A 23,585-nucleotide genomic window follows, 5' to 3' on the forward strand; every position below is an offset into this window, starting at 1 on the left:
CACTGCAGGCAGCAAAGAACCCACACAGGAGAGATGTCCCTGCCTAACACCTATCTGGACCCATTGAGAGCTCCAATGGAAGCTCCACCATTGCTGACTGTAGAGCTCTCTACTGCAGGTCCTGTCCTCTCCTGAGATGTTCTGTGACACTCCCACTCTCATTGAGGGCATTAACACTGTTTCTCTTCTCAGTGGGGTTCTCATTGCTTTGAGATGTTCACACTATTTCACTCCCTTTATCTTCCCACCAGATTTGCCTGACGCTGGCTAACAGATTTGAAGGATCCTGGAATTAAAGGAACTGGCATATATTCAAAGACAGAGACAAACATACAATCTGAAAGACATTTCACTCTTTTTTTTTATTGACTTGTAGTAAGAGCTTCAGAAATTATTTTCTATTACTGTTCACAAGCATAGCTCTTCAGAAAGAGCAAGAATCCCACGGGGAAAGAAGAAGGAAAAAGAAAGAAATTCTGTTTTTGAATGAGGGAGGTTGTTTCAATCTGAAGCTTTCCTGCTGAGATATAAAGCGACCAAACTGTCCTGATGCTTTGAGCCACTTGGAATGAAAGACAGCCCAAACCTTCAGGGAGCACCACAGCAAGTAAGGACTGTTGGCAAATCAAAACAAACGCACTGTGCATGTTTCAGCTCAACACTCAGCGGGGTTCTATCTGTGTTAGAATCTACATTCTACAAGTTTTTATGAGCGGAAAGCACTCAAGAGAACTTGCAGTGTTCACTTTCAACTTTACTGACTAGCTTAACAACAACTTCTATTTCTTTATCTTCCTCCTTTCTTAGTAACTATAACCATTATAGAATTCCAATTCCTGTTCCTTTTGTTTGTATCTATATTTACATACTTTTTGTTACACATTTTCCATTCTAAATAATTCATACCATAGCAAGCAACAGAACTACAAGATTACAGCAAGGGCAACATCCCTTTTATATAATGTTAGTATTAAACTCCATGCAACAGTTAAACTGAATATTAGTTCATACAAAATGAATACATTTCAACCTCACTGAAAATTCAAAACCATCAAGAAGATGGATTTGTTTTTTTTCCTTTTGCTGGTTTTCCTTCCAGACAAGTTGGTATTCTCTTATCTCCCCAAACTACTTTTAAGTAGCAAAACAAGGTCGTATTTTTATTCATACACAGACAGAGATCAAGAAATTAATAGTCAGCCACTAAGGAACTAAAGGGAATAGCTGTGATTTGTCTCCTATAAACTAACAAAAAGATATTGCCTAAGACAGAAATGCTGGAAGGATGAAGCAATCCATGTCTGAAAGACACTTAAACAGCAGACTGACAGAAGACGTGAATTTATCACAAGAACTGCTGTGGTCAGTTATCAATAACATGTTGCATTTCCTTTGCACTGAAAGAAAATACAGTGGCAAACGTTTCCTGATTGAGCCTGGGTTTTTGGGACCTTAAAGGAAGAGCAGAGGGAGAGATGTGGTTCAGGGGTGACTGCAGTGGCCCATTTCCTGTAAACATAGAATCCAATCTTGTCAATACAAATTTAATCATCAGTGGGTTTTCCTTACAAAACCCATTAAGTCAGCTGTGAGAGATAGAACAGATTTTGGAAGCTATAACCAAAATGCATATTCTGCAAATTCAGGTCTCATGGTCTGTTGAAGTCCAGTACTATAACACTTTTCTCCATATGCTTTTCCCTTAGCATCACTGTACTGCCAGCATTTACCATGCACTCCAGGCAACATAAAACTGTTATAAAACACAGAAAGTCCCCCTTCTACACCACTAACAAAGGAAAACAAACTGACAGATAAAGGCCATGTACCACACACACAAAGAAATCCTGTCTTTTTGTCCATTTCACAGCTGTCATCCAGTCTCCTATGGAAAAAAGGAAAAAAGTGGGGTATATGTTTGTGTTTGGAGCAGGATGAACTGAGAAGCCAGGCTGTAGCTGGCAAGCACTCGCTTGCCCTCGCAGGCTGGCCCATACTGTGCCACATTTCGTTTCCTCAAGGGGGCTTATATTATTATTATTCAAGCTGTGAGTACATCACGCGAGCTTGTTTCCACATAACTATTTTACTGGGGGAATAAATATAACTAAGATAAATTCAATAAGCAGAAATGAAAATGATTTCTTTTTTTTTTCTTCAGGTTTCTAAACAGAGACCAGACCTTGCATCTAGAGAGCAGGAATGTCAAGGGCAGCCAGTAGCTCACTAGCAGCTAGAAGGGGTTGTAGCCTCCTCAAGTGTCTCCTTAATATTGTTGTTCCAAACTGGAACAGCTTAGCAAAACTATATGCTTTTTTCCATATCACCGTCCTTGTGTACCCAGCTCTGCCTGGCAGCTTTGCTCTCCCCTGGTCTAAAATCTACATTGAAGGCTTTAAAAGTGGGGTGCCACAATAGCTAATGTGCAGGTACTTGCCTCCTTTATCAGATAGGAGACTTGCTGCTTTTGAAGGATGAAAGCCACAGTCCACAATTTCATATTCTACCAAAACAAATCTATGCCTAATTTTTAAAAGTGAAAAATCCTGCTCCTGATGCTTGGCTGTAGTTTCCATGACAGCTTAAATATGGCACTGCTGGCATTTCAAATCCCAAGGTATCTAACCAAATGCTTAAAGAGATGAGTAGAATCACCTCCATCTGTGCTGGTGTCCCCATTCGGGCACTAAATCTCTGTTATACTCCAGAGCTGCCTAGTGCCGAGCTCCCTCAGAGTACCCCTATGAGCTTGGTCCCGCTCAGGGATGAGACAGTTACCCGTTTTCGGGGCTGAGTGGCTGAGTTTCTCTGCCACCCTGAGCCCATAGGCCAGCAGCTCAGGCAGACACCAGTGAGGTACATGCTGTTTTCAGGCACTCACGTTATCTTTCCAGGAACAAAGACATCACAGCAGGTCTGCCACTTTTGAGAATCAAGTGGTGTTGCTTGCAGCCTGCAACGTGTGGTTGACATAACTCTGTAGGACATGCTATAAACTGCTAGAAGTAGTTGTGCAACTCCCTTAGTTATACAGAGCACAGACAGATTAAAAAACAGTTCCACAGTGGTTTAGAAGACCAAAGGCAACACAAAATACAAGTGACTCATCTTTAGCTGTGACAGAAACTTTCTCTATAGCCTGAGTCAAATCACATAAACTTTCCACTTCATTATAGCCACCTGTGGTATAGCAGCAGTGACAACTATTGCTGTCCTCACTGATCTAATGTGAGGATGCTGATTAATAGAAAAGCTTTTAAGAGATGCAAATGGTATTTGGGTTCCAACACAAATTGTTTTTACTTTGTCATTTGTATTGGTTTCCCAGCAGCTCATGAAGCACCAATTATGCTAAATGCTGCAGAGACACATGGCCACGGGCAACCCCCACCACAGAGATCGGACAGTGTGCAACCTGCCAGCGATGACATGTAAGTAGCAATTTGAGAAACAGAGCGGCAAGTGTAAAAAGGTATGTAGCCATGACAATTTGGACCCGGCATCTCTTGGAACGCTCAGTATTTTCCTATGAAATAGAGTTTTGCTTCGTCAGGAAAGCAAGGTGGTGCTGACCCAGAGCTTTTTCGTGGGAGGCTCTAAAGATCCACTTCACTGAATTTGCTCTAATACTTTTCTTCTTTTATTTACCAGACAGAAACTAGTTAGGCAGTATCAAAAGGTTTTGAAGGCTGCAGGTCCTCAGGTCAGCCAAAGCTTAGAAAAAACAGAGATGAGGCAGCCTGAAGAGCTGCCGTGGGGAACACCTCTCCATCAGATTGCAGCTGATTGGGGATCAGCAATGGGACGTTGTGAATAGGTTCATTCAGACCCCCATGGCTGAGCAAATGTCTACACCGCAGATGTCTGGAGGGACAGGCATGAAAACTGAAGGAGAAAATGGAAGGATCCTGAGTATGCCCTATCTCTCTGAGAAAATGAAGTAGGGTCAAGAAACAGACCTGTACTCACGTATAACCTCTCTTCAATCTGACTGCTCACACACTTTGTTCTTGTGCAGTTAAAATGCCTTATGAGTCTAATACATTCATTTAGCAGTGCTGCAGGCAGCCTGAGTTACAAACTATTTTTTCTTACACATTTTCCTTGCTTGTTCAGAACACCAAAGATTTGGTGGTTACCCCTTTAAGCTGTAATATCAATGTCATACATAAGTTATGTCTTTATTCACCTTGTTTACTGTTTAAGTTTTTGTAGATCCTTCACAATTACAGGCTAACTCTTTACTTAATTACCAGTCTAGTGGGAGGTGTCCCTGCCCATGGCAGGGCGTTGGAACTGGATGAGCTTTAAGGTCCCTTCTAACCCAAACCATTCTGTGATTCCATGATATGCCATGCAGTCCTAAAATGCCCTGAAAACAATTTTTGTGCCCACTGCATAATACTTCAGTGATCTATTCTGTGTTTACTTGTAGATTCAGTGCTTCACTGGGTACAAACTTCCATTCCCTCACTCCCTCCTTCCAAAAATTTTTTTAAAAATAAGTATTTGATGATATATCCACCCAAGCAAGAGATACATTTGTGGTACAGCTTCCAGTACAATGGAGTCCTGACTCCGCATGTGATCTTTAGAAAGTATAGTGGTGATTTTCATTCATAGTTATTTTTCCAGAACCAGTACTGCATATCGCCCTCCTCAGCTTCCTGAAAGGAGATTGCAGTGAGGTGGGTGCTGATCTCTTCTCCCAAGTAACAAGCGCTAGGATGAGAGGAAACAGCCTCAAGTTGCACCAGGGGAGGTTTAGATTGGATATTAGGAAAAATTTCTTTATTCAAAGAGTGGTGAAGCATTGGCATAGGCTGCCCAGGGCAGTGGTGGAGTCTCCGTCCCTGGAAGTGTTCAGAAATGTGTAGACATGGGACTTGGGGACATGGTTTAGCAGGCATGGTGGGAGTGGGCTAACAGTTGGGCTGGATGATCTTAAAGGTCTTTTCCAACCTTAATGATTCTTTGATTCTCTGTAGAATACCAGTGATGTTTCCTCTCATGGGTAAATCAGATCACAGTTTGACTAAAGCATGGTTCTTCCTAATAGGTCAGAAAGAGTGCAAACTAGGTCAAAGGAACACCTCATCTTTCGAGAACGTCTTCCTCATGGATCAATAGGAAATGTTCAACAGTTTAATTACTTTGGAGTCTGGACAGGATCAAGGCTTCTATTACTCTAAGTAAATAATGTCAGTGGGAGAGTATAATTTTAGATCCATAGAATACTTTAAACCTTTGGCATGAGCCAAATTTATAGCTCTTATCCATTTATAGTGGGACTACATTGTGATTGAAATTTTCTGGGCACCTTAGACAATGTACAGCAGATTCTGCATGGAGTTCCCAGAGCAATAACTAAACAGCAGTTTTACGCATTAGGGTAAGACAGAAAGCAATGACATTTCATAACTGCATATACGCTACACATACATATATTTCCAACTGCATATACACATCCGTGAATGTTATATCCCGGGTTATGAAGGTTATGTGGTAGTAACAAACAGTACTAGAAAGATTAACCAGCTCTGTGCCACCCAAATATTCTTCATGGGATCTATCAAAGCAGAAATTCATATATTCACTACTAAAATTCCAAAATATCAGGACGTAAAACAGTATCTGTTTAACAGATATTAACCCTAAACCTCAGTTACATAAAATGGAACAGAACCAAATAAGAAAAACATGGCTCGAGATCCTATGCAAGTTCCCAAAGACAAAGGAGAAGCAAGCATTGTTCCATTATTTAATAAGGAAACTGCAGATCATTTTGCCAAACATCAATGTCAGGAAAACTGATGGGAAGGCTGGTACAGGAAGCAACCAGAGTACAATTAAAGGATGATAGTACAATTAACGCTAGCCAACATAGAAAATTAGTTTTGTCAGGAAAAAAACAACCTTCCTATTTTCCTCTATGATTCTGAATTAGTTTGATAAAGGAAACTTCTATGAGATTTCTGTAGGTCTTTGGTTAACAACTTTACAGCATTTTTGGCAAAACCCCCTGTGATGTATAATGTCAGGGTAGTTCATACTAAATGGGCCCAAACTATTCTGAATGATCTGAAGAAAAACGTAAAATTATTGCTGGGAAAAGCTGCAAATTACAAAAAGTTATGGAGTGATAAATAAACGGAAGGGCAGACCATTAATACAGACCAACTAACATCATTTAGTAAGGTCGGACTATGTTTAAACACAGAGAAGGCAAAGTTGTTCATTAAAAAAACAAAGAAAATCAGTCTCATGTCCAAGATGGAAAATGGTTTGTTGAAAAGCAGTGACTCTGGAAAGAAATAAATGGTAATAATAGACCCAAGCAGACCCACATTCTCAGAGCAAAGTGTAGGCAAAAGTTATTCTTCTTGTACAAGATGGGAAATAGCTGCTAGGAGCTGGTCCTATTACACCTCTTTGTGGTTTCAGAGAGATCACTGTTGGGAAAACATCTTGAAAAAAAGCACCTCCAGAAAACCAAAAGCTGGTACTGACACAAACAATACTAATAATTTGTGATGACAGAGAGCCTTTAGAAACTCCATTTGTTAGGTTAGTATATGAGAAGGCTATGAGTCAGGGTTCTCCTTCTCATGTGTGCTTAAGCAGCCCATACAATCCTAAACCAAATTGGTCCAAAAGGAGATTGTAGTTAGGTAGGTGTAAGGTCTCTTCTCCCATACGACAAGTGATAGGACGAGACGAAATGGCCATAAGTTGCGCCTGAGGTTAACAATAATTTCACGTGGTACTTTGATTGACGCAAATGCTCAATCACATTCGAATCAAAGCAGGAGGAAGCTACTATTTTACATGGCTTCCTGCAGGACATATGCAATGTTATCCCAGTGGAGAAGGCAGGTTATGCAACGAATGAGGGGCTCTGCATAACTGTGTTTATTTGGGAAGCACTTCCAGTAATTATTTGGAAAGGACTGAGAGAATAAACTGATAAGACATTCTCAGGATTCAGTATTTCCATCACTAAAGTAACAATTAGATTTTAAATGAATTGGAATCAAGTTCCTATTTCACTCTTTATTTAATTTAAATAATGGAAGGGAAATGGAAACTTGCTTTACCAATATTAGGATTCTTCCACTGCACGCATGTTTGCACGGGTATGTAAAAGTGCTGGCTAATAAAGAAGCAGAACAGTTTCCTCTACCTTAACATATTCTAGCCTCGCTGGCAATATAGCACAGCCCTAAACTTGTTTTAGGAGCCAAAATGGACCAACTGTTTTCCAGATTTAGGGGACAATAGAAAGACAGCCAGTTCCCACTTCTTAGCAAAGCTACATGCTGCTCCAATTCATCTAATAAGTCAGACAAATAAGGCAACTATGGCGACATTTGAAATCTTATTTTCTTGTCATTTAAAGGGAAACAATATAGAAATAAATTACTTCCAAATTAGTTTGAACATCGAGTTCTTGGAGCATAAAATACCACATAAATACTTCTTGTCTGATTACATACTTCCATATTTGTTCTTATTAACTATAATGAGTTAGCAGCATTTCTAATTTATGTGCCTTGGGCATACAAAAATACCCCACCTTCTTTATATTTGCAAAATATATGAACTAAAGTCTTCAGCTAAAATGCTTTTCCAACAACTAGTCCTGCTGTAGAATGGCCTAGCGCTGGAAAAGCATCCTGGCTCCAATGCTGAGCTGTCAAGCGTGCTGCTTTGCCACAAGCAGCTTCCAAACTTGAACTGGGTGTGTTTATTTGTCTGTCATTACTACAAATCCTTTCCAGGTTTATGGCTACTGCACATCAATTCTGTCGTCTGAATTCTGGCAATAAACTAATAAGCTGGGCGTGAGCTAAGATACACGGAGCATTTTGAGAGCTCTTTGGAAGCCAAAATTATAGAAGACTTTTTCCACTTTTACCATCCACTATTTTGTTATGCTTGGCCTTCATCCCCTCCTGTCACCTTAAAAATGAAAACAGCATGTTCATTATTATTCATGGAAATTCATTGGATACAGAGAAAGTATCCTTTTCCCCCAAAAAAATTTTCCATTTTTATTTCTTTTGGGAAAGACTATGTTGTTCTTTGCTTGGGTGGCTTTGCTTTTGAACTGCTGCTTTGCCATTGAATTCACAGGAAGAGAATAATTTGCATTGGATTTACTGATTGTTATCTGTAGGGTAAATAATGTGGCTGTCAACTTGGAGCAAAGGACAAGATACTATTGCACTGCCCAATTTCTCCCACTTTGGCATGCACGTACATACACTGGCCCAGCCTGGGCAGCCTTCCAAAGCGGAAGGCTTCACCCAAGGGTCCCAGAGCCCTGCAGAATGAAGTGCAGGGATGTTATGTGCTTCTCAGCTTGCCTAGTAGTCAGTATCACATGTTTACAGTGCTCAGTACAGTCTCTGTTCTTGACTAGGGCTTACTGGATGCTACTACAGTATAAATGCTTATTTCTATTAGTGCTACTCCTAATTATGTGAAACGAGATGCTATACATTACAGCTGACATAATTTTATTGACCATTACCTTGTTATTCTCTTACGAGACAGGGTGAAAATCCTATCTTTTTAAATACCAGTAATTGAATTATGTATTTATACTCATCCTTTTGTAAACAAACTCCTTCTGCCTCTTTATAGAAAAGATGTTTCCATGTGTTTGGTCATTCTTGGTTTTCCTATCTAGATCTAGAAACATCGGCTTCACTTATTGCCATGTCATCTGTTTATGCAGCAGGCTTGGTCATTTTTATTTCTCTGCTGAAAGATTTCTCTTTGCCTGGAATAGCGGCCTGACACCTCCAGCTATTCTTAGCTGGCTTATACTTTATCGTCACATTGCTCTTTGGTCACCACACACACTTGTCCTGGGATTGCTTTTGCAACAGAGTAACGTTTGTCTAAAACGTTCCTTTCTGTGTGCCTTGTAGTACACACAAAGAAAAGACACAAATGTCCACCTGAGTGTTAACATGCAGATGTGACACAAAGGAGAAAACTTCTCCCCCAAGCTCACGGACAGGTTCTTAATCCCTTTGCTGTAGCATTCCTGCTGCTGCCGCTTCTCAGGCTGCAGAATCCCACCTCCGTAAGTCAAGTGCCTGTACATGGAGTCTCTTTAAGTCAAGTCGCGACAGGCACTGCAAAAAACTGCAGAGGTGTGCAGGGATGTCTGCTCCAGCTGAAGTGTGCCGCCTCTTATACACTGAAAGGGGAGGCAAGAGTAGCACTGAACATTTTATATGATACTTCTTAATATTCAATTTAAACCTCCCCGGCACAACTTGAGGCCACTTCCTCTCATTCTATCACTTGTTACTGACGTGCACTGCTATTTGTTATTCCTATCTTTCCTTGAAAGGTACTGTGTGTGATGACACAGGAAACCTTATGTGTGCATCATACTTTGTGCAAGGGCTTTAGTGATTGCAGATTATAAATTAGTATAAATGTCTGCACTTGTCTATCTTAGAACAGAACTACAATGCGTGAAAGCGATGCTCAGCATTAAGGAAAATGTCAACTCCAGCTGTCTAATATCAGAGACAGTAGGAGCTGTGAGTCTGGAGCATCTTTAAAGTTAGACTGTGCTTACTAAATGGATATGAGATCCTCACTGTGGGCGTGAGGGATTGAAAAGCCAGGGCTTTAGACCCCAGCCTGGATACGAGTGCTATCAGAAATGATATATTGACACCAAAGAGGGAAATACTCTGAAGTGGTATCCTATTTACCACTTCTTCACAGCAGGCTGAAACGGGTGATAACTGGGAAGTGGGAATGAGGGAGGAAAATCGCCTTTGGCAGAACAATTCACTTTTTCATCACTCCTCAGTTGTCGCCCAGCCTCGTGGGGAATGCCTGAGCCATTCGCTCCAGCTCTGGGGCAAACAGCTCCAGCTCCCGGGAAAAGGCTCCAGTTTGAAGGTCGTTTGCTCCAGTTTCGGGGCCATTCGCTCCAGCTCCCAAGAAAAGGCATCAGCTCCTGGGCCATTTGCTCCAGCTCCTGGAAAAAGCCTCCATCCCCCGAGCCACTCTCTCCATCTCCCGGGAAAAGGCTCCGTCTCCCGGCCCTGCCCAGCCCCGCAGCCGCACCTGGGAGCGGGGCGGAGGCGGGGGGGGGAGCCGGGAGGGGAGGGAACGTCCCGAGGAGCGGCGGGCGGAGGCAGAGCGGCGGGAGCATGGAGCGCAGCTGCCTCCCCCCGCTGGAGCAGGAAGCGCTGGAAGCGTGGCTGGACGATCACGGCGACTTTACCCGCTCTTACTTTGTTAGGAAAGCTACGAGGTAAGGCGAGGAGCGGCGGCGATACAGGCAGGTCCTTGCTTCCCGGCTAAAGGTCGCTCTTCCCTTTCCCTTCGCCGTCTCCAAAGAGAATAAAAAACCCCATCCTTCCCGCTGCCCCCTCGTCCTCGGAGAAGCAAAACCTGAACGCATGCGGCTTCCCCCGCCGTGCAGATGCGGGTTGGGGCGCTCTCCCCGCCTCCCGGCTCCAGCCCTGGGCTGTGTGTGGTGTCTCCCTGCCCTGCGAAGGAAGATAGGAATACGTGGAAGCCTCAGATAGCATCTGATCTCTTCGGGAAGGCGGGTCGGGTCCTTAACTTGGTACTTTGGAAGCACAGTAGCTGCTCCGGGGAGAGCTCGGGAGCCCTGTGGGGTTGTCACCTTGCTGACACCTCCGGGCTTGCAGCCCCGGGAAAAGGGCAGCAGGAGCAGGGGATTGGGGTTTGCATCCTCAAGGGAAGGGCAACAGGGAGCAAGGGATTTGGACTCTCAGCCCCAGGCCAAGGGCAGCAGAGAGCAGAGCTTGCATCCCCAAGGGAAGGGCAGCAGGAGGCGAAGAGTTGGGGCTTGCAACCAGCAGCAGGGAGCAGGGGATGGGGACTCCTTGCCCTGGGGCAGGGGCAGCCGAGGAGCAGAGCTGGCATCCCTAGCGGAAAGGCAGTGGGGGAGCAGGGCTTGCATCCCCAAAGAAAGGGCAGCGGGGAGCCAGAGAGAGGGGCTTGCAGCCCTAGGGGAAGGGCAGCAGCGACCAGGGGAACAGGACCGAGAGCTGGGGTGCATCCCCTGGGGAAAGGCAGCAGCGAGCGGGGGATCGGGAATTGCATCCCCGGGGGAAAGGCAGCAGCGAGCTGGAGATCGGGAATTGCATCCCCCGGGGAAAGGCAGCAGCGAGCAGGGGATCGGAGCTTGCATCCCAGGTAGAAGGGCAGCAGGGAGCCGGGGAGCGGGACTTGCATCCCGAGGGAAGGGCAGCAGCGAGCAGAGCATCGGGGCTTGCAGCCCCAGGCGAAGGCAGCGGCGAGCAGCGCGGCGGAGCTCGCCCCCCGGGGCGGGGTCGGGGTCCCCGGGGGCAGAGGGGCTCTTGCCCGGCAGGGGGCAGCGCGGGGCAGGCGGAGCCGCGGGGGCGGCTTCTCCGCGCTCGGCTTCCCTGGGCGCTTGCGAAGAGCCCATGTAGAGATCCGAGGAGCTCGCCCGGGCTCCTTCCCCTGGCCTGACATGCTGCCTTTTGGAGATAAGACGAGGTATTTGCTCAGCATTGACACCCTTCGGCTGTGGGACTTGAGTAAATTCGTCTATTTTTAGAAGTGGGGTCAGGTTTCCATTTTGAATATTTTCCGATAAACAAAGCCGCGGGGATGCGGAGCAGAGCTCCCACGGTGCATCCGAGCGGAGAGCTCGGGTTCGGAGGTCCCGCGCCTCGTTGCTCGGGCTCCCTCTGCTCCGCTCCTGCTCCCGAACCGCCGGCACCATCTGCTCCCACCGCTGATTTACTCCTTGCCCGAGCTCCTTAGCAGGGATGGATGCCTTCTGAATGAGGCTGTGCTGCTCCTCTCCGCATGGGATGGGGCGGTAAGAGGAGAGATCCCCATGAATAATTGACTTGCCGCAAGCTGGAAAGCTTCAGGGGTCACCAGCTTTCTGGTGACCATCTGTCGGGCAGCCCTCGTGCTGCTGCGGCTGCTTCCTGAGGGTCCTCGGACGGAAAAATAATAAAAATGCCTTTAAAAAGGTCTTTTAGATGTTGTCTTTTAAAAAGAGGCTGTGCAGAGTGGTAGATGGAAGTCGTTAACCTCGCTGTTCTCCGGCACACCGAGAAATAGGCTGGAAATAGGCTGTTAGCAGCTTGGAGAAGGAGTGTTTCATTAGTTGAGCCTGTCGCGCTTCCTTCGGAAACTGGAAGTAGTATTGAACAAATAGGAATGCTAATTAATAGTAACCGCTGTGTCAGTTTTGGTTTTCCCCACGGAGGGGTTTGGTTAGTCCCTTTTTTTAAGTGCTGAGGCAGAGTTTTGTGTTTGTGCGGGGCTGAAAGAGGCACAGCAGCGCACAGAGTGCAACGCAGTCGTGTCTCCAGGATGGTGGTGCCTCTGTCTTTAGAGAGGGAGTTGTGGAAAAACTGTTCTTACTTGAACAATTTTGTGATGTTTTTGAAGTGATGGAAACATTGCGTTTGTCTCAAAATTTTCTTCCCTACTGCCTTGCATGGAATGGGGTTTTTCTTTGTCCTTACCGTATAAACAAAAAACTCTATAATAAGGAGTAGCTCTTTTGTATGTAAATTTGCATTTGAAAAGACAGCGAGTTTCCTGACTCTATGTGGGTTCATATTCTATTCAATAAAATGCTATCCTGTAAAGTTGAGTGGTTTGAAAGGACTGATGTGCTTGTGAAAAGGTTTAATGTTCTACATGATAGTGTTATTTAGAGCTTGCAGAGGGAAAAACCTTAAATTTCATGCCATGCTTTGGTTTAGTTGAATCTTTGTACAAGAGCAATGCATTTAACAAAATCTATGCTGTTAATATTTGTTACTCAGAGTTATATGTACTCTGTCTAGTAAAGCAGTGTTCCTTGGACTAGTTTCAGGTGTTTTCTAATCTTAATTTATTGCTTCTCATTTTTTTGCTTTGCTTCATCATATGCCAAAGTCCTCACAGGTCCTAAAAGTAATAGACCAAGAAGTTAATTCAGTGTCTTGTGCAGCCGAGGCATATTCTGCTTCAGACTGCGAGGCACAATCGCTGATGGATAAAGATAGTTTCTGTACCTGTTTCTCAAATATTTATACCTAGGAATAGGAAAAGATCACCAGCTCAACCATTTATTACAGACTAATCCAAGCCTTTTCCACTGATAGTACTGACCTTTGAATTGGAACCTAATTCAACTATTTAATTATCGGTATTAAATAATTTATATAATTTTTTTATCTGCAGTTAATTCCCATGAGTATTTTATACCATAATTCTTTTGGCAATTCCCACAAAAGAATGTTTTAATTAGGTGTCCAAGTAACACTTATAAAAGAAATACATTGCGTGGTCTTATGCCTGAAGATTTGTTGGGTTTTTTTTGAAGTTTGGGTGTAACATCATCTCATATAGTTATTGAATTGTTACCTCTTGTTGCATTTGCATAGGTCAGTTTGATATCAGTTCATGGTTTAAATTAAAATGATGTTTTCTGTCAAGATGGCAGTTTAAAAGAGGAAGTTTCCTTTTCTTTCTAATTACTTTTTATTAACTGTTGTTCATAATGAGCTGCTAAAGTCACTAGGCTCCCCAATCCCTAGTCTGGATTCTTGGGGAGAAGGGCTGCAGGTCACCTGCTTAGTAACTTTGCACCTGCTTTCTTCCTCTCCCCTAAAATGTGGTGTAGAATATAGATACACACAAATGGCTTAGACCCTGTGTTTCTATCCTGCACTGCCTCGAGGTTGATAGCATCTAGAGGCAGGCTGACCCCCCGCTATGGGGATTGCCTTCCACCTGTATGGCACAAGGGTGCAATCCTACAGGCAAGTCAGCCAGGTGAATAGCTTTAAATTGCTCCCTTCTTCGTGTGTGTGAATAAACTGTGATCCTGTGAGTAGGGAGCTACGGAATCAGTTATTTATTACTTTATTTTGTACCAGGGAGACAAGTGGTATACAGAGATATTATCAGTAATCGTTATCAATGAAGTGGTGTTACAGTGCGATCAAAGTGCAGAGCAGCCAAAGAGAAGTGTGCCACCAGCTCAGGGAGGAGATGAATGTGGTTTGCGTAGCGATACAGTGAGCTGGCTGACAAACCTGGCTGGAGACTTTGTTATGGCGCACTTGCGGGTTCAAGAGTTTCTAAATGCCTGGCTCCTACTCAGTTTAAGCTACTTATTTTGTTCTGAGTTTATTTTTCAGCTCCTCTTGTTATTTTTTTCTCCTTTCAAAGTTGCAGAATTAATTGCCTTTCATATTGTGGCTTCCCAGAAAGCAGAAATGTTTTGAAGTAAAATTATCCTTATTTTAGATACTGTTGTTTAGATACTGTTGTATATAATTGTTCTCACTAGACATTGTAAAGGCATCATCTACAGCCTTTTTAGTTGTACTGAGTTATGGCCGAATTCTGTACCCTTTTTCTTTTCCTGAAGTTTAATCTTTTTATGTTTCTGAAAAAGAAAAAGAAATCCACGCATTATCCTGTTCAAACATCATAGTTATTTTAACCCCCTATGGAATACTTCTGTATTTCTGACTTCTTGATTGTCCCCGCTCTTAAAAGTGCGGGAATGATTCTCTCTTAATGCTCCTTGTGATCAGGAGCAGCAGACTGCCAAAACAGCCAGAGTGAAAATTCTCCTCTTGGTTAGAGACAACTGCATTGTTCCAGGCAGTTTCTGTCTGGTTTCCTAAATGTATGGCATGAAAGGTACAAATTATTAACCCATGTCTTGCATGCCTTTTGCTGGAAATAATCTTATTTTGTTATAAATACAACTTGTTTTACTAGCAGGGTTGGGAAATATTTACAGATGATTTAAGGTGAGGTTGTGCTTGGAAAAATAAATGTCTTTTACGGCACAGTACTTCATGGCGCTTCACTGACAATTCCAGAAGTGGTGTTTACTGGGGAACTGTACTTTGCCGGAATCCAGAGGCTGCACAACTTGAATATATTAATTACATTTATTACTCTGAAAATACTCAAGTATGGTTGTTTTGGTTTTTTTCTTCTTGATGGCTGGTGGACAAGCAGTTTGTAATGTGCTGCCTGCAGTACTAAATTACTTGGGACGTTTGCCTTGTAATCTCTCTGTCTAGAGGGCTTTCAAAAAATGTCTTTCATTTTTAGCCGTCTCTTTGATGTTTGATCTTGTAAATATTATAAGTCATATGCATTAGGTCATTGTTTTGTTTGGTAATATAAATACATGTGATTTTTTTTTCTAGTTGAAATTAATTTTTGGAACAAGTATATGAAAATTCAGATTTTCAGAGAGAGAGCTGTTGAGGATGTTCTGTATTGAAATGTGCTTTGCCTTGTGTTATTTCTTAAGAAGATATTACTGACATACAAAAAAGTAATAATCCTAATAGTGTAGAGATATGAGCCATATTCCTCCCTAACATGGACTTAGAAAGCAGGCAGTGGGTTTTAAACTTCTGTGATGGAAGGACCCCCCAGTTTTTCAGTGGAGGAACAGAATCCTGTGCTAATTGTTCAGAAGTGCTGAAAGAGGACTTCTTTTTGACATTATCCTGTGTGAAGCATTAACAAGAGGACTGCAGACCCACTGGTTCTTTGGACCCTGGCTTGAAAACCACATGGAGCAGAGGTGTTAATGCAGGGATCAGAATATTTTTCCCCCACGTACTTTGGTTTATTAGATGCTTACAGAGCTTTTCTGAGAGTGAAGTACAGGAAAAAAATTGATTTCTCTGAAATCTTGGGAAGTTTTCTTGTTGGTCTAATGGTTTCCGTAGTTGCCCCAGCTTATAAACAGTGTATCTGTGTCCTTATGCCTTTCTTGGTAACTGCAAAGTATTAAGACCATCCTAAAATATTTTAAACTCTTGATTCAGAAAGCATTTAGGAAGGTAAGGAATGTTACCCACATTCATGAAGTTGTAAATGTGATTAAGTATTTTTGGCATTTATTCTTGGAAACACAACTAGGTGTGTGCTGGAGTGTTTTGGAAACAATGTCTAGAAGAGCAATTGCTGTAGGCTGACGAAACTGTCATTTTTGAGAAATGATAAGAAATCACTTCCTAGCAATTTATGTCTTTAATTCCCCAAAAGCTATCATCTGAACTCCTACACAGACTTTGGTGTGAAGATAAACTAGTCAGTGGATAGGACTGAGCAGCTACAAGGAGAATGAGCTTTTATTACATACTGTTTGCCCTAGGTAATAAAGAAGCAATCAGGAGTGCGCAATGCATTAATTAAAATACAACTGGTAAACCTTAGAGGACAGGTAGGAAATAAGATGGAGTCAACTGCTTTAACAGTTCACATCTCTTTTGCCTGCTTTTGTTTCAGGGTAACTGTATTATCATATTACAGTACTTTGGATAATGCTAGTAGGCATTGGGAAAGCTCATTTCCATTTTTTTTGCTCTTACAAGGAAGGCTTTAGAGAACAGAGTCGAATTTCTGGCAACTGGGAAGAAAAGTGGAGCTGAGGCATACGTTGCCTCTGTGGGAGAGAAGAAAATTAGACACCTTTCTTTCACTTCTAAATTGTAGAAGATCATGGAAGTTTTATGTTGGGTATCTGTTGAAGAAACATCCTGTGAGCAGGTAATTCATGTCTTTGTACAGGATTAGGACAAAGCTACATATATATAAAATAAAAATATCAGTTGGTCTAATTTTGAAACTGAACTGAGACAGTGGACGCTGTGCTAGTTTTTTGCACAAGGATAAAAACCATGAGACATCACCTAGGATGTCTTCAGAGCCAATAAAGGATGGCCAGGTTGGATGGGGCTTTGAGCAGCTTGATGCAGTGGGAGGTGTCCCTGCCCGTGGCAGGGGGACGGAACTGAATGAGCTTTAAGGTCTCTTCCAACACAAACCACTCTCTGATTCAATGAGTTGAATGGTAGATTAAAGCTGACTTCTGTGGGAATATATGACTCGGATCACAAATTACAAACAAACAGCAATTCTAGACAATACATTCTTGACTTGCATTAACATGCTGCCACCTATTTTCATTTCCACCATTAAAGAGGAAGCATTTTGCTTTTGTCAGGAATAAATGTAATTGATAAAGCCCCAGAATACATGTCTTTCTCTTGCTTATTGGCAAAGATACATGTGTAAATTTACATAGAATGCTCTCGTATTTATATGACTTCTTGAAGAAAAGAGAAAAAAGGCGTGAAACACAAAAGGACCTATTTACAAAGTGGCAGAAAAGAAGCCCTACTCAAATGGCCCTTATGGATGATTCCATGGTTGTAATTTCATATTGGGTCTGGCACTGAGACTATAACCACAAAATGTATTTACTTAGTAAAAGATATGTATTTTCTCATTTATTTGTGCATTATGGTAAACTCGCCCTAGCACAGAGAGCCATCCCAAAGCCTCTGCGCCATTTAAGTTCTACTTAATTCCTATTTTAGGAATTTAAGTGGAAGTGAAGTTGTGCCTAAGACTTATGTGAGGTCTCCAGGCAGATGTGAACTTAAATTTAATCCATCTTTCACCACAGACACTGGCATTGTCCTGTTGCTTTCCATAACAAAATCATTAGGTACATCTGCATATTTGAATTTTTTAAGCTTGGAACAAGATGTAAACATTTGGAGGAAAAATAAACATCATGTTTTAGAATCTGACCTTCAGTCCCTGAGGATTTATTCTTTCTTTATAGTGTGACACAAAAAGTCCCTTTTATGCAGGAAAGCTTTCTTGTGAAAAGCTTGCAGCTTGTTTGTTAAGGCGAACTTGAAAATAGACAAGAATATTCAAATACTTTTGCTTCAAATAGTACAGCAACTTCTACCTCCTTTTTTAACAAATAATATAAACATTCAGACAAAATTTACATTATTTCATGGTTCTAAAATGTTGTTATTTCACTCCTGAGAATGGTTTGAATCGAGAACTACTGTTCTTAATTTACATCTGTAGTCAAACAGAAGTCAGTCAGGACACCTAATGTGTTAAATATAAGTTAAATATATGCTTATATATGACTTGTGCCAAAAAATGGACACTGACTTTAGCTTATGCTTGTTCTTCAAAAACTGTTTGTCTACTGCTTCTAGAAATAGCATCTCTAGTAACTATAATAGGAAAGAGGTTAAGGAAAAACAATTACTGTCTTCGTCAAGCAACTTTTTAGTTAGTTTGAAAACACTTCTACAGTCAATTTACTGTTTCCATTTAACGAGTCTTTACACAGTTTATTTAAATCTTTACATGGCCAGAAAGGAGGCAAAAACAATTGGAACATGATTGTGAAATAAGTAGTACTGGAAAGAAAATGGAAGGCAAGTATAATATCCAAGGGACTTTGACTTTCACACCCATTTGTTAAATCTGAATAGTTTCCGAGTTGTTGCTAATGCTTTAAATAATTTCTGTGTCTTATTTATGTCAAGATATGAGAAAGTTGAAGACATCTAGTGGTTATTTTAAGGGAAGCAATTAAGAAAATAGGAAACTTGGCTTAAAATAGTGGTGATTTCAACACTAGTGGGACTAGGCCACGGGAATTCAGACACTTGAAAGCTGGCATTCTCTATTAGGCAAGTTTGGATTGAATCCCTTTCCTGAACTCTGTTATCAGTAACTACTGATTTGAATGAAGATTCAGCAAAATAGCCCACACAACTACTGAAGCACTGCACATGGCATACATGAAAGATTTATAAGCAACAGAGAAGACAGGGAATTATTTATTGTTTCACTGCAAGCCTCTTATAACTCGGTACTTTTCTGGTACAGTAATTATTATGCATTCTTTGTGCAAGCTAAGCAAGGTGTAATGCACAATCATTGTTGCATCTCGGTGTTCCTTTGTTCTTTTTTTTTGCATATTTTGTGCAAAGACAGCAAATACTTGCTGAATGGTCACACTGGCATGGTCTTTTGTCTATAGCATGGTTATATGTGTGAGCAAGGCAGTTACAACCTGGCTGTTACTCTTCACACATATTCCCTGGGTGTGTGTTTTGAAGATAATCGCAGTGAAGCAAAGATGGGCACAATAAATTATTTAATATTCCCAGAGTATGAGTAGAATAGTAATTAGTGTCAGGTCACTATGGTTTGATGCATACAGCACAGGAACTAAAGCAAGGTTCTCTTCAGGTCTGCTTGAGCCCTTCTGCATCACTTGGCTCAAGCCATGTTGCCTCTTCATGCCTTTGTTTTCTCACCCAGTGATTTTCTATTTTTGTTGCCTATTCATATTGAAAATTTCTAGGTTTAGAGACAGGTGGATGATCATACAAACTTCTTTTTTCCAAATGTTTTACCTGCCGTAGTATTTTCATCCCTTTCTCGCCCCTGTCACTTCAAAATTCCTCTCCAATTTTGTCATCTGCTGATGAGGTACTTTCAGGCAATTTCAGCAGTGACTATTGTCATGCTCCTTTGAAACCGTGTTTTATAGAGGAAAGACTGGATTTAACCAATAGAAGTGGCTAAAAATGGTTACTTCATATTCAGCTATTCTTATTTATGAACTCTGAGATAAATTATTGCTTTCCTGAGTGGAGGCTTGTTGTGCAGCAAAGGATGCGTGCAGCTCATGAGGAATGGTTGCTGTGCTGATGCCTGTAATTCCCCATGTGTGGTGATTGCTATGCTGGGATGACGACATAGCAGTGGTTTTAACTATCTGCATAGGTCGCTACGGATGAGTATCTGCTCCTGTTTAATGAACTCCTTCAACATTGAACTTGCTTCTACAGCAAAAGTCCTTACAATCAGCTCTTGACAATGCCAGTGCTTACTGAAGACCATTCATATGAATAGGGTAGCCACAAGTGTTTGTTCCTTCCTGTAGACCTTTCAAAATGACATCTTAATCATACACAGCACTTGTTAGGGATTTCCATTAGCTGCACTTGTGATTCAGTACGTGTCTGGTGTCACATAGCTGTTGTGCTAATTCTGTGCTGAGGAAGTAGTTGTGTTAGTAACAATACTCTTCTCATCATGCATTGTTAAGTAGCATTGAGTGTCAAGAAGTAAATGTATGTCAAGGCTTTGTCTGATAGATTATTAAAGACTTAGAATATGCTGGTTAATGTGAAATGTCAGTTCTTCCACCCAAGTGTATAACTGTGTGAGCTAAATAGTTTCCTTGTTAGAAGCGGCATTCAGTAAAGGTCAGTGAATACTGTTCTTATTCCAACTGAATTTGAACGGCTTTCCTGTTGCCTAAATAGAAATGCCTGCATGAATTGAAGTTGAAAACCGTGCATTAAACAGTGTAGTTGAGGATTTGTTGTTGTTAACCTGCAGAGCTTTTTGAGAATCGCACACTATGTTGGCAAGTTATTGGACCATCACCTAAGAGACATTAATGGGGACAGGTATATGTTACTCCTAATTATGCAGCTCCACATATAGTTCTGTTCAGTGTCAAAAGTTCTTCATATGTGGTGCAGATACCTAACAAGTAGTCAGTTCTTATTAAAGAAATACAGTTACTTTCACATGAAAGGTTTTACAGTTATGTTCCACATCCCTCAAGAATCTCCATAAGATAGAGAAATGAATGCTTATTTTACACAGTAAAAAGGCAAGAAGATAAAAACTGAACTATCTCATGGCTACCGTTTGGGAACTGGTATTAGAATTCAGAATACATTGTTCTTACTGATTACTGTTACGACACCATGAAGGCCAGGGGACATCATTACACAGCACTCTAGAATAATAAAATGGCAAGTTTCAACTAATAAACCAAATTTCCGTTTTTGCTTTGTTCACAAAGGGTACTCGATTCTTGTTCTGCCATGTATCTTACATCAACATATCCATGTACGTAAATCCATTGTAAAACAGAGCTAGGTGAAATGATAGCATTTTATGTGCTCCTTTCTGCATGTGTAAAAAGCAGTAAATCAGGTTGCTCTGCAAATCGCTGCCCCTCAGCAGCAGTATGGGTTCACGCCTGGGTGTTTTCAAACATGCCTAGACAAAGTACACGGCTTCCTATGCCTCATCACTTCATGCTTCAAGAATGCTCTCCATCTGATACTCGGTTCATACAGTTACTTTTAAATCTTATTTTACATTAATGCCATTCCTCAATGTTCAGCACACACACAATCACGAAACTGGGTCAAGTCACAAGCTGCCTGTTAGAACTATTGATTATTCTCTACCTGCCTTTTTGTGTCTGAGACTTTGAATGCATCCAGCTCACGTTTTCAGGTTCTTTTCTGCAGCCTTAGTGCTAGATGCTAAATTTTGTTTAGAAAAAGCTAAAATTTCCAGATAATTTATTTCCTTGATGAGATCAGGATAAAACAAAAAGAACCCACATGTAACATAACACATATGACAGCAAGAGTTATCAGCACTCATTTTAGAGGTTTTGCTATGTTTAGTTATAAATTTTTGAGTTTTATGCTTTTAATATTTCTTAAAGATACTTCTAGTCATTTTCATCACAATTTTCTATTCTGTTTTCTCATTCAGTTTAAGAAATGAAAATTCCAAATGCTATGAAGTGTTGGCTTCTTACCTTGACACTCATTGAAATAGCCTTTGCAAATGTGTATTGCCCTATGCAAATTGTATTATGTATTTCAGTAATACATGGTCACAGCTCCCACAATTAATGTTTGTCCTGTTTAAGTACTATAAAGTAATCTTGATAAAGTTGAAGTTCTAATAATATGTGAATTCTTCTTTATGCTTCTTCGCTGCAAGAAACATTTGGATCAGGTAACTCCCCCCAAAAATACATAGCTCTGCTGTAATGAAGCAAGATCATTGGTAGCTTTTATTATTATACTTAAAGAGCAGAGCTTGCTGCCTTTAAAAGTAAGTAGTCAAGCAATGAACCAAAACTCTTTCCAAATAACAGTGGAATTTCATTGTGTTCTGTAGCTCCACATTTCCAGTAACTGGACTACCTTTAGATTGTTGGGATGTTTGTAGTGGTGATTGAGTTATATTATTGCTACAGCTCCACTGTACAGGAGCTTCATGGAAAATAGACACAGAATGAAATCCTAGCTCTGTGGAACTTGGAGGCAAAACTCCCACTGCCTTCATTGTGTCCAGCTATTCATTAGATGGCTTTGGACTCATGTCAACATAAGATTCACAAACGTCCCATGTGACCACACTGGCCATTCAGCCTTGAAGGTCACTGGGGCCATAAATGATATTAACCATGTCTGTAAGGGTTTGCAGGACACAGACAGAAGCCAAAATATAGCCTATCGTTCATTTAGGTGGAGTTGCGCTAGTGTGAATAAGACGAGAATTGATGTTATAGAGCTACACTGAATGATATTTACCTCAGTCAGACACAATTTTTTTGTTTCAAACTTTCCTAACAGAAGACAAATAAGTTTCCTGTTGTGGATTGCTTGCTAATAAATATTGGCGGACTTTAGATTTTGATGAATTACTTTACTTTGGCTTAATGGTTAATTACACTTGCCGTATTGCATTCTGCAATACAGATGAAGCTGTTTTGTAAGGAGAAAAAGGCTCTGTACAGGGCTTTTCACATTTAGCATATACTGATGCATGTTAACCGATCAGCGGCTGACTAACCTGACTGATTTCCATGCTTTCATTCAGCTTCACTCTCGAAATTCCTGTGGTCTGCTGAGCAAATAAAAAATATCCCAAATTTAAAACATGACCACCATGAAAGGTTTCCAAAAGATCAGGCTTTAAAATAGGATTCTTGCTGTTCATAGGCCCGTATATTATGTAATTCAGAAGAAAATGTTTCTTCTGAGATTAGATCACGTACTGTGATGAGTCCATGACACTAAGTAAATGAAATAAAAAGCCCTGTATTTAAACAAACAAACAAGAAACCAACAGATTTTGGACAAGAAAATATTACAGTGGTAAGAAAAAGTATACTCACGTTATTGATTTGTTTGCTTATTGATATGTTTGCTTATTGATAATTCTAGATATGTTGTATTTAGTGAAGGCATTATTAGGGTCGGTATTTTAGTGCAAAGTTAATTTGAGAAACACAGCTCAATACTAGAGATGCGTGACATATTATAGTTAATGCTTAACTTCAAAACCATAATTTTGGGGGGATTCAGCATTTTGCATTGAGTTAGGCATGGAGTTTCATCTGCAAGGGAAGGCACTATGAGAAACGCATGAAAACAATCTGTCTTTTCATTAGTTTCTAGGGGGTTGAATTAGAAATATCCACGTTTCTTCCTGAAAGTTTTAAGCAAAACTTTAGTGCTTTGAGTCAAAACAGCTTTTTATCATGAACTTTGAGAGAGCAGGGGAAGTACATTTAAAAATAGTGTGTAGGCAACATAAAAATAGGAGGGGCTGCAGGTGATTTGGCAGAATTAAAGTTCTGATTTATTTTAAAGTTAGAAATAGCCTGGAAAATCAGATTTAAAATAGAAAGTTTTGTCTTCATATGAGTATAAATACATCTTGCACAGAAAACCAAATCTGAGGAATGGGAAGGACCAAAACTTTTCAACCACAAAATTACAGGGTAAGCTTCTGATCCTTTATATTCTGCCCTTTATATTCTGAAAGCCAAAGCGTTAACCACCTTCCTCTGCCTCATTCAGATATTTTCTTTAGGGAGAAATAGCTTT

At 41.1% G+C, this 23,585-nt stretch overlaps 1 protein-coding gene and 1 long non-coding RNA gene across 6 annotated transcripts in view; one reads left to right on the forward strand and one right to left on the reverse strand.

Annotated features, from left to right (window-relative positions):
- The window catches only part of LOC128851997 (uncharacterized), a 178,299-nt gene that overhangs the window by 91,123 nt on the left and 63,591 nt on the right, over window positions 1–23,585 (reverse strand). The window contains exons 5-7 of one of the 3 annotated variants that reach the window (XR_008449595.1): window positions 22,546–22,599; window positions 4,526–4,667; window positions 614–1,509 (exon numbers count right to left, since the gene is read on the reverse strand). This is a non-coding gene — a long non-coding RNA (uncharacterized LOC128851997). Of the gene's footprint in view, window positions 1–613; window positions 1,510–3,439; window positions 4,668–22,545; window positions 22,600–23,585 lie in introns of those variants that run through there. The other 2 variants (XR_008449594.1, XR_008449596.1) reach the window with 2 other exon arrangements.
- The window catches only part of PDE5A (phosphodiesterase 5A), a 134,210-nt gene that overhangs the window by 58,453 nt on the left and 52,172 nt on the right, over window positions 1–23,585 (forward strand). The window contains exons 2-3 of one of the 3 annotated variants that reach the window (XM_054064870.1): window positions 252–607; window positions 3,329–3,431. In XM_054064870.1, the coding sequence (XP_053920845.1) occupies window positions 3,349–3,431 (83 nt within the window). In that variant the 5' untranslated portion in view covers window positions 252–607; window positions 3,329–3,348. Of the gene's footprint in view, window positions 1–251; window positions 608–3,328; window positions 3,432–5,000; window positions 10,295–23,585 lie in introns of those variants that run through there. The other 2 variants (XM_054064869.1, XM_054064868.1) reach the window with 2 other exon arrangements.

Source organism: Cuculus canorus, chromosome 4, assembly GCF_017976375.1.
Source record: "Cuculus canorus isolate bCucCan1 chromosome 4, bCucCan1.pri, whole genome shotgun sequence".
NCBI classification, from domain to species: Eukaryota; Metazoa; Chordata; class Aves; order Cuculiformes; family Cuculidae; genus Cuculus; species Cuculus canorus.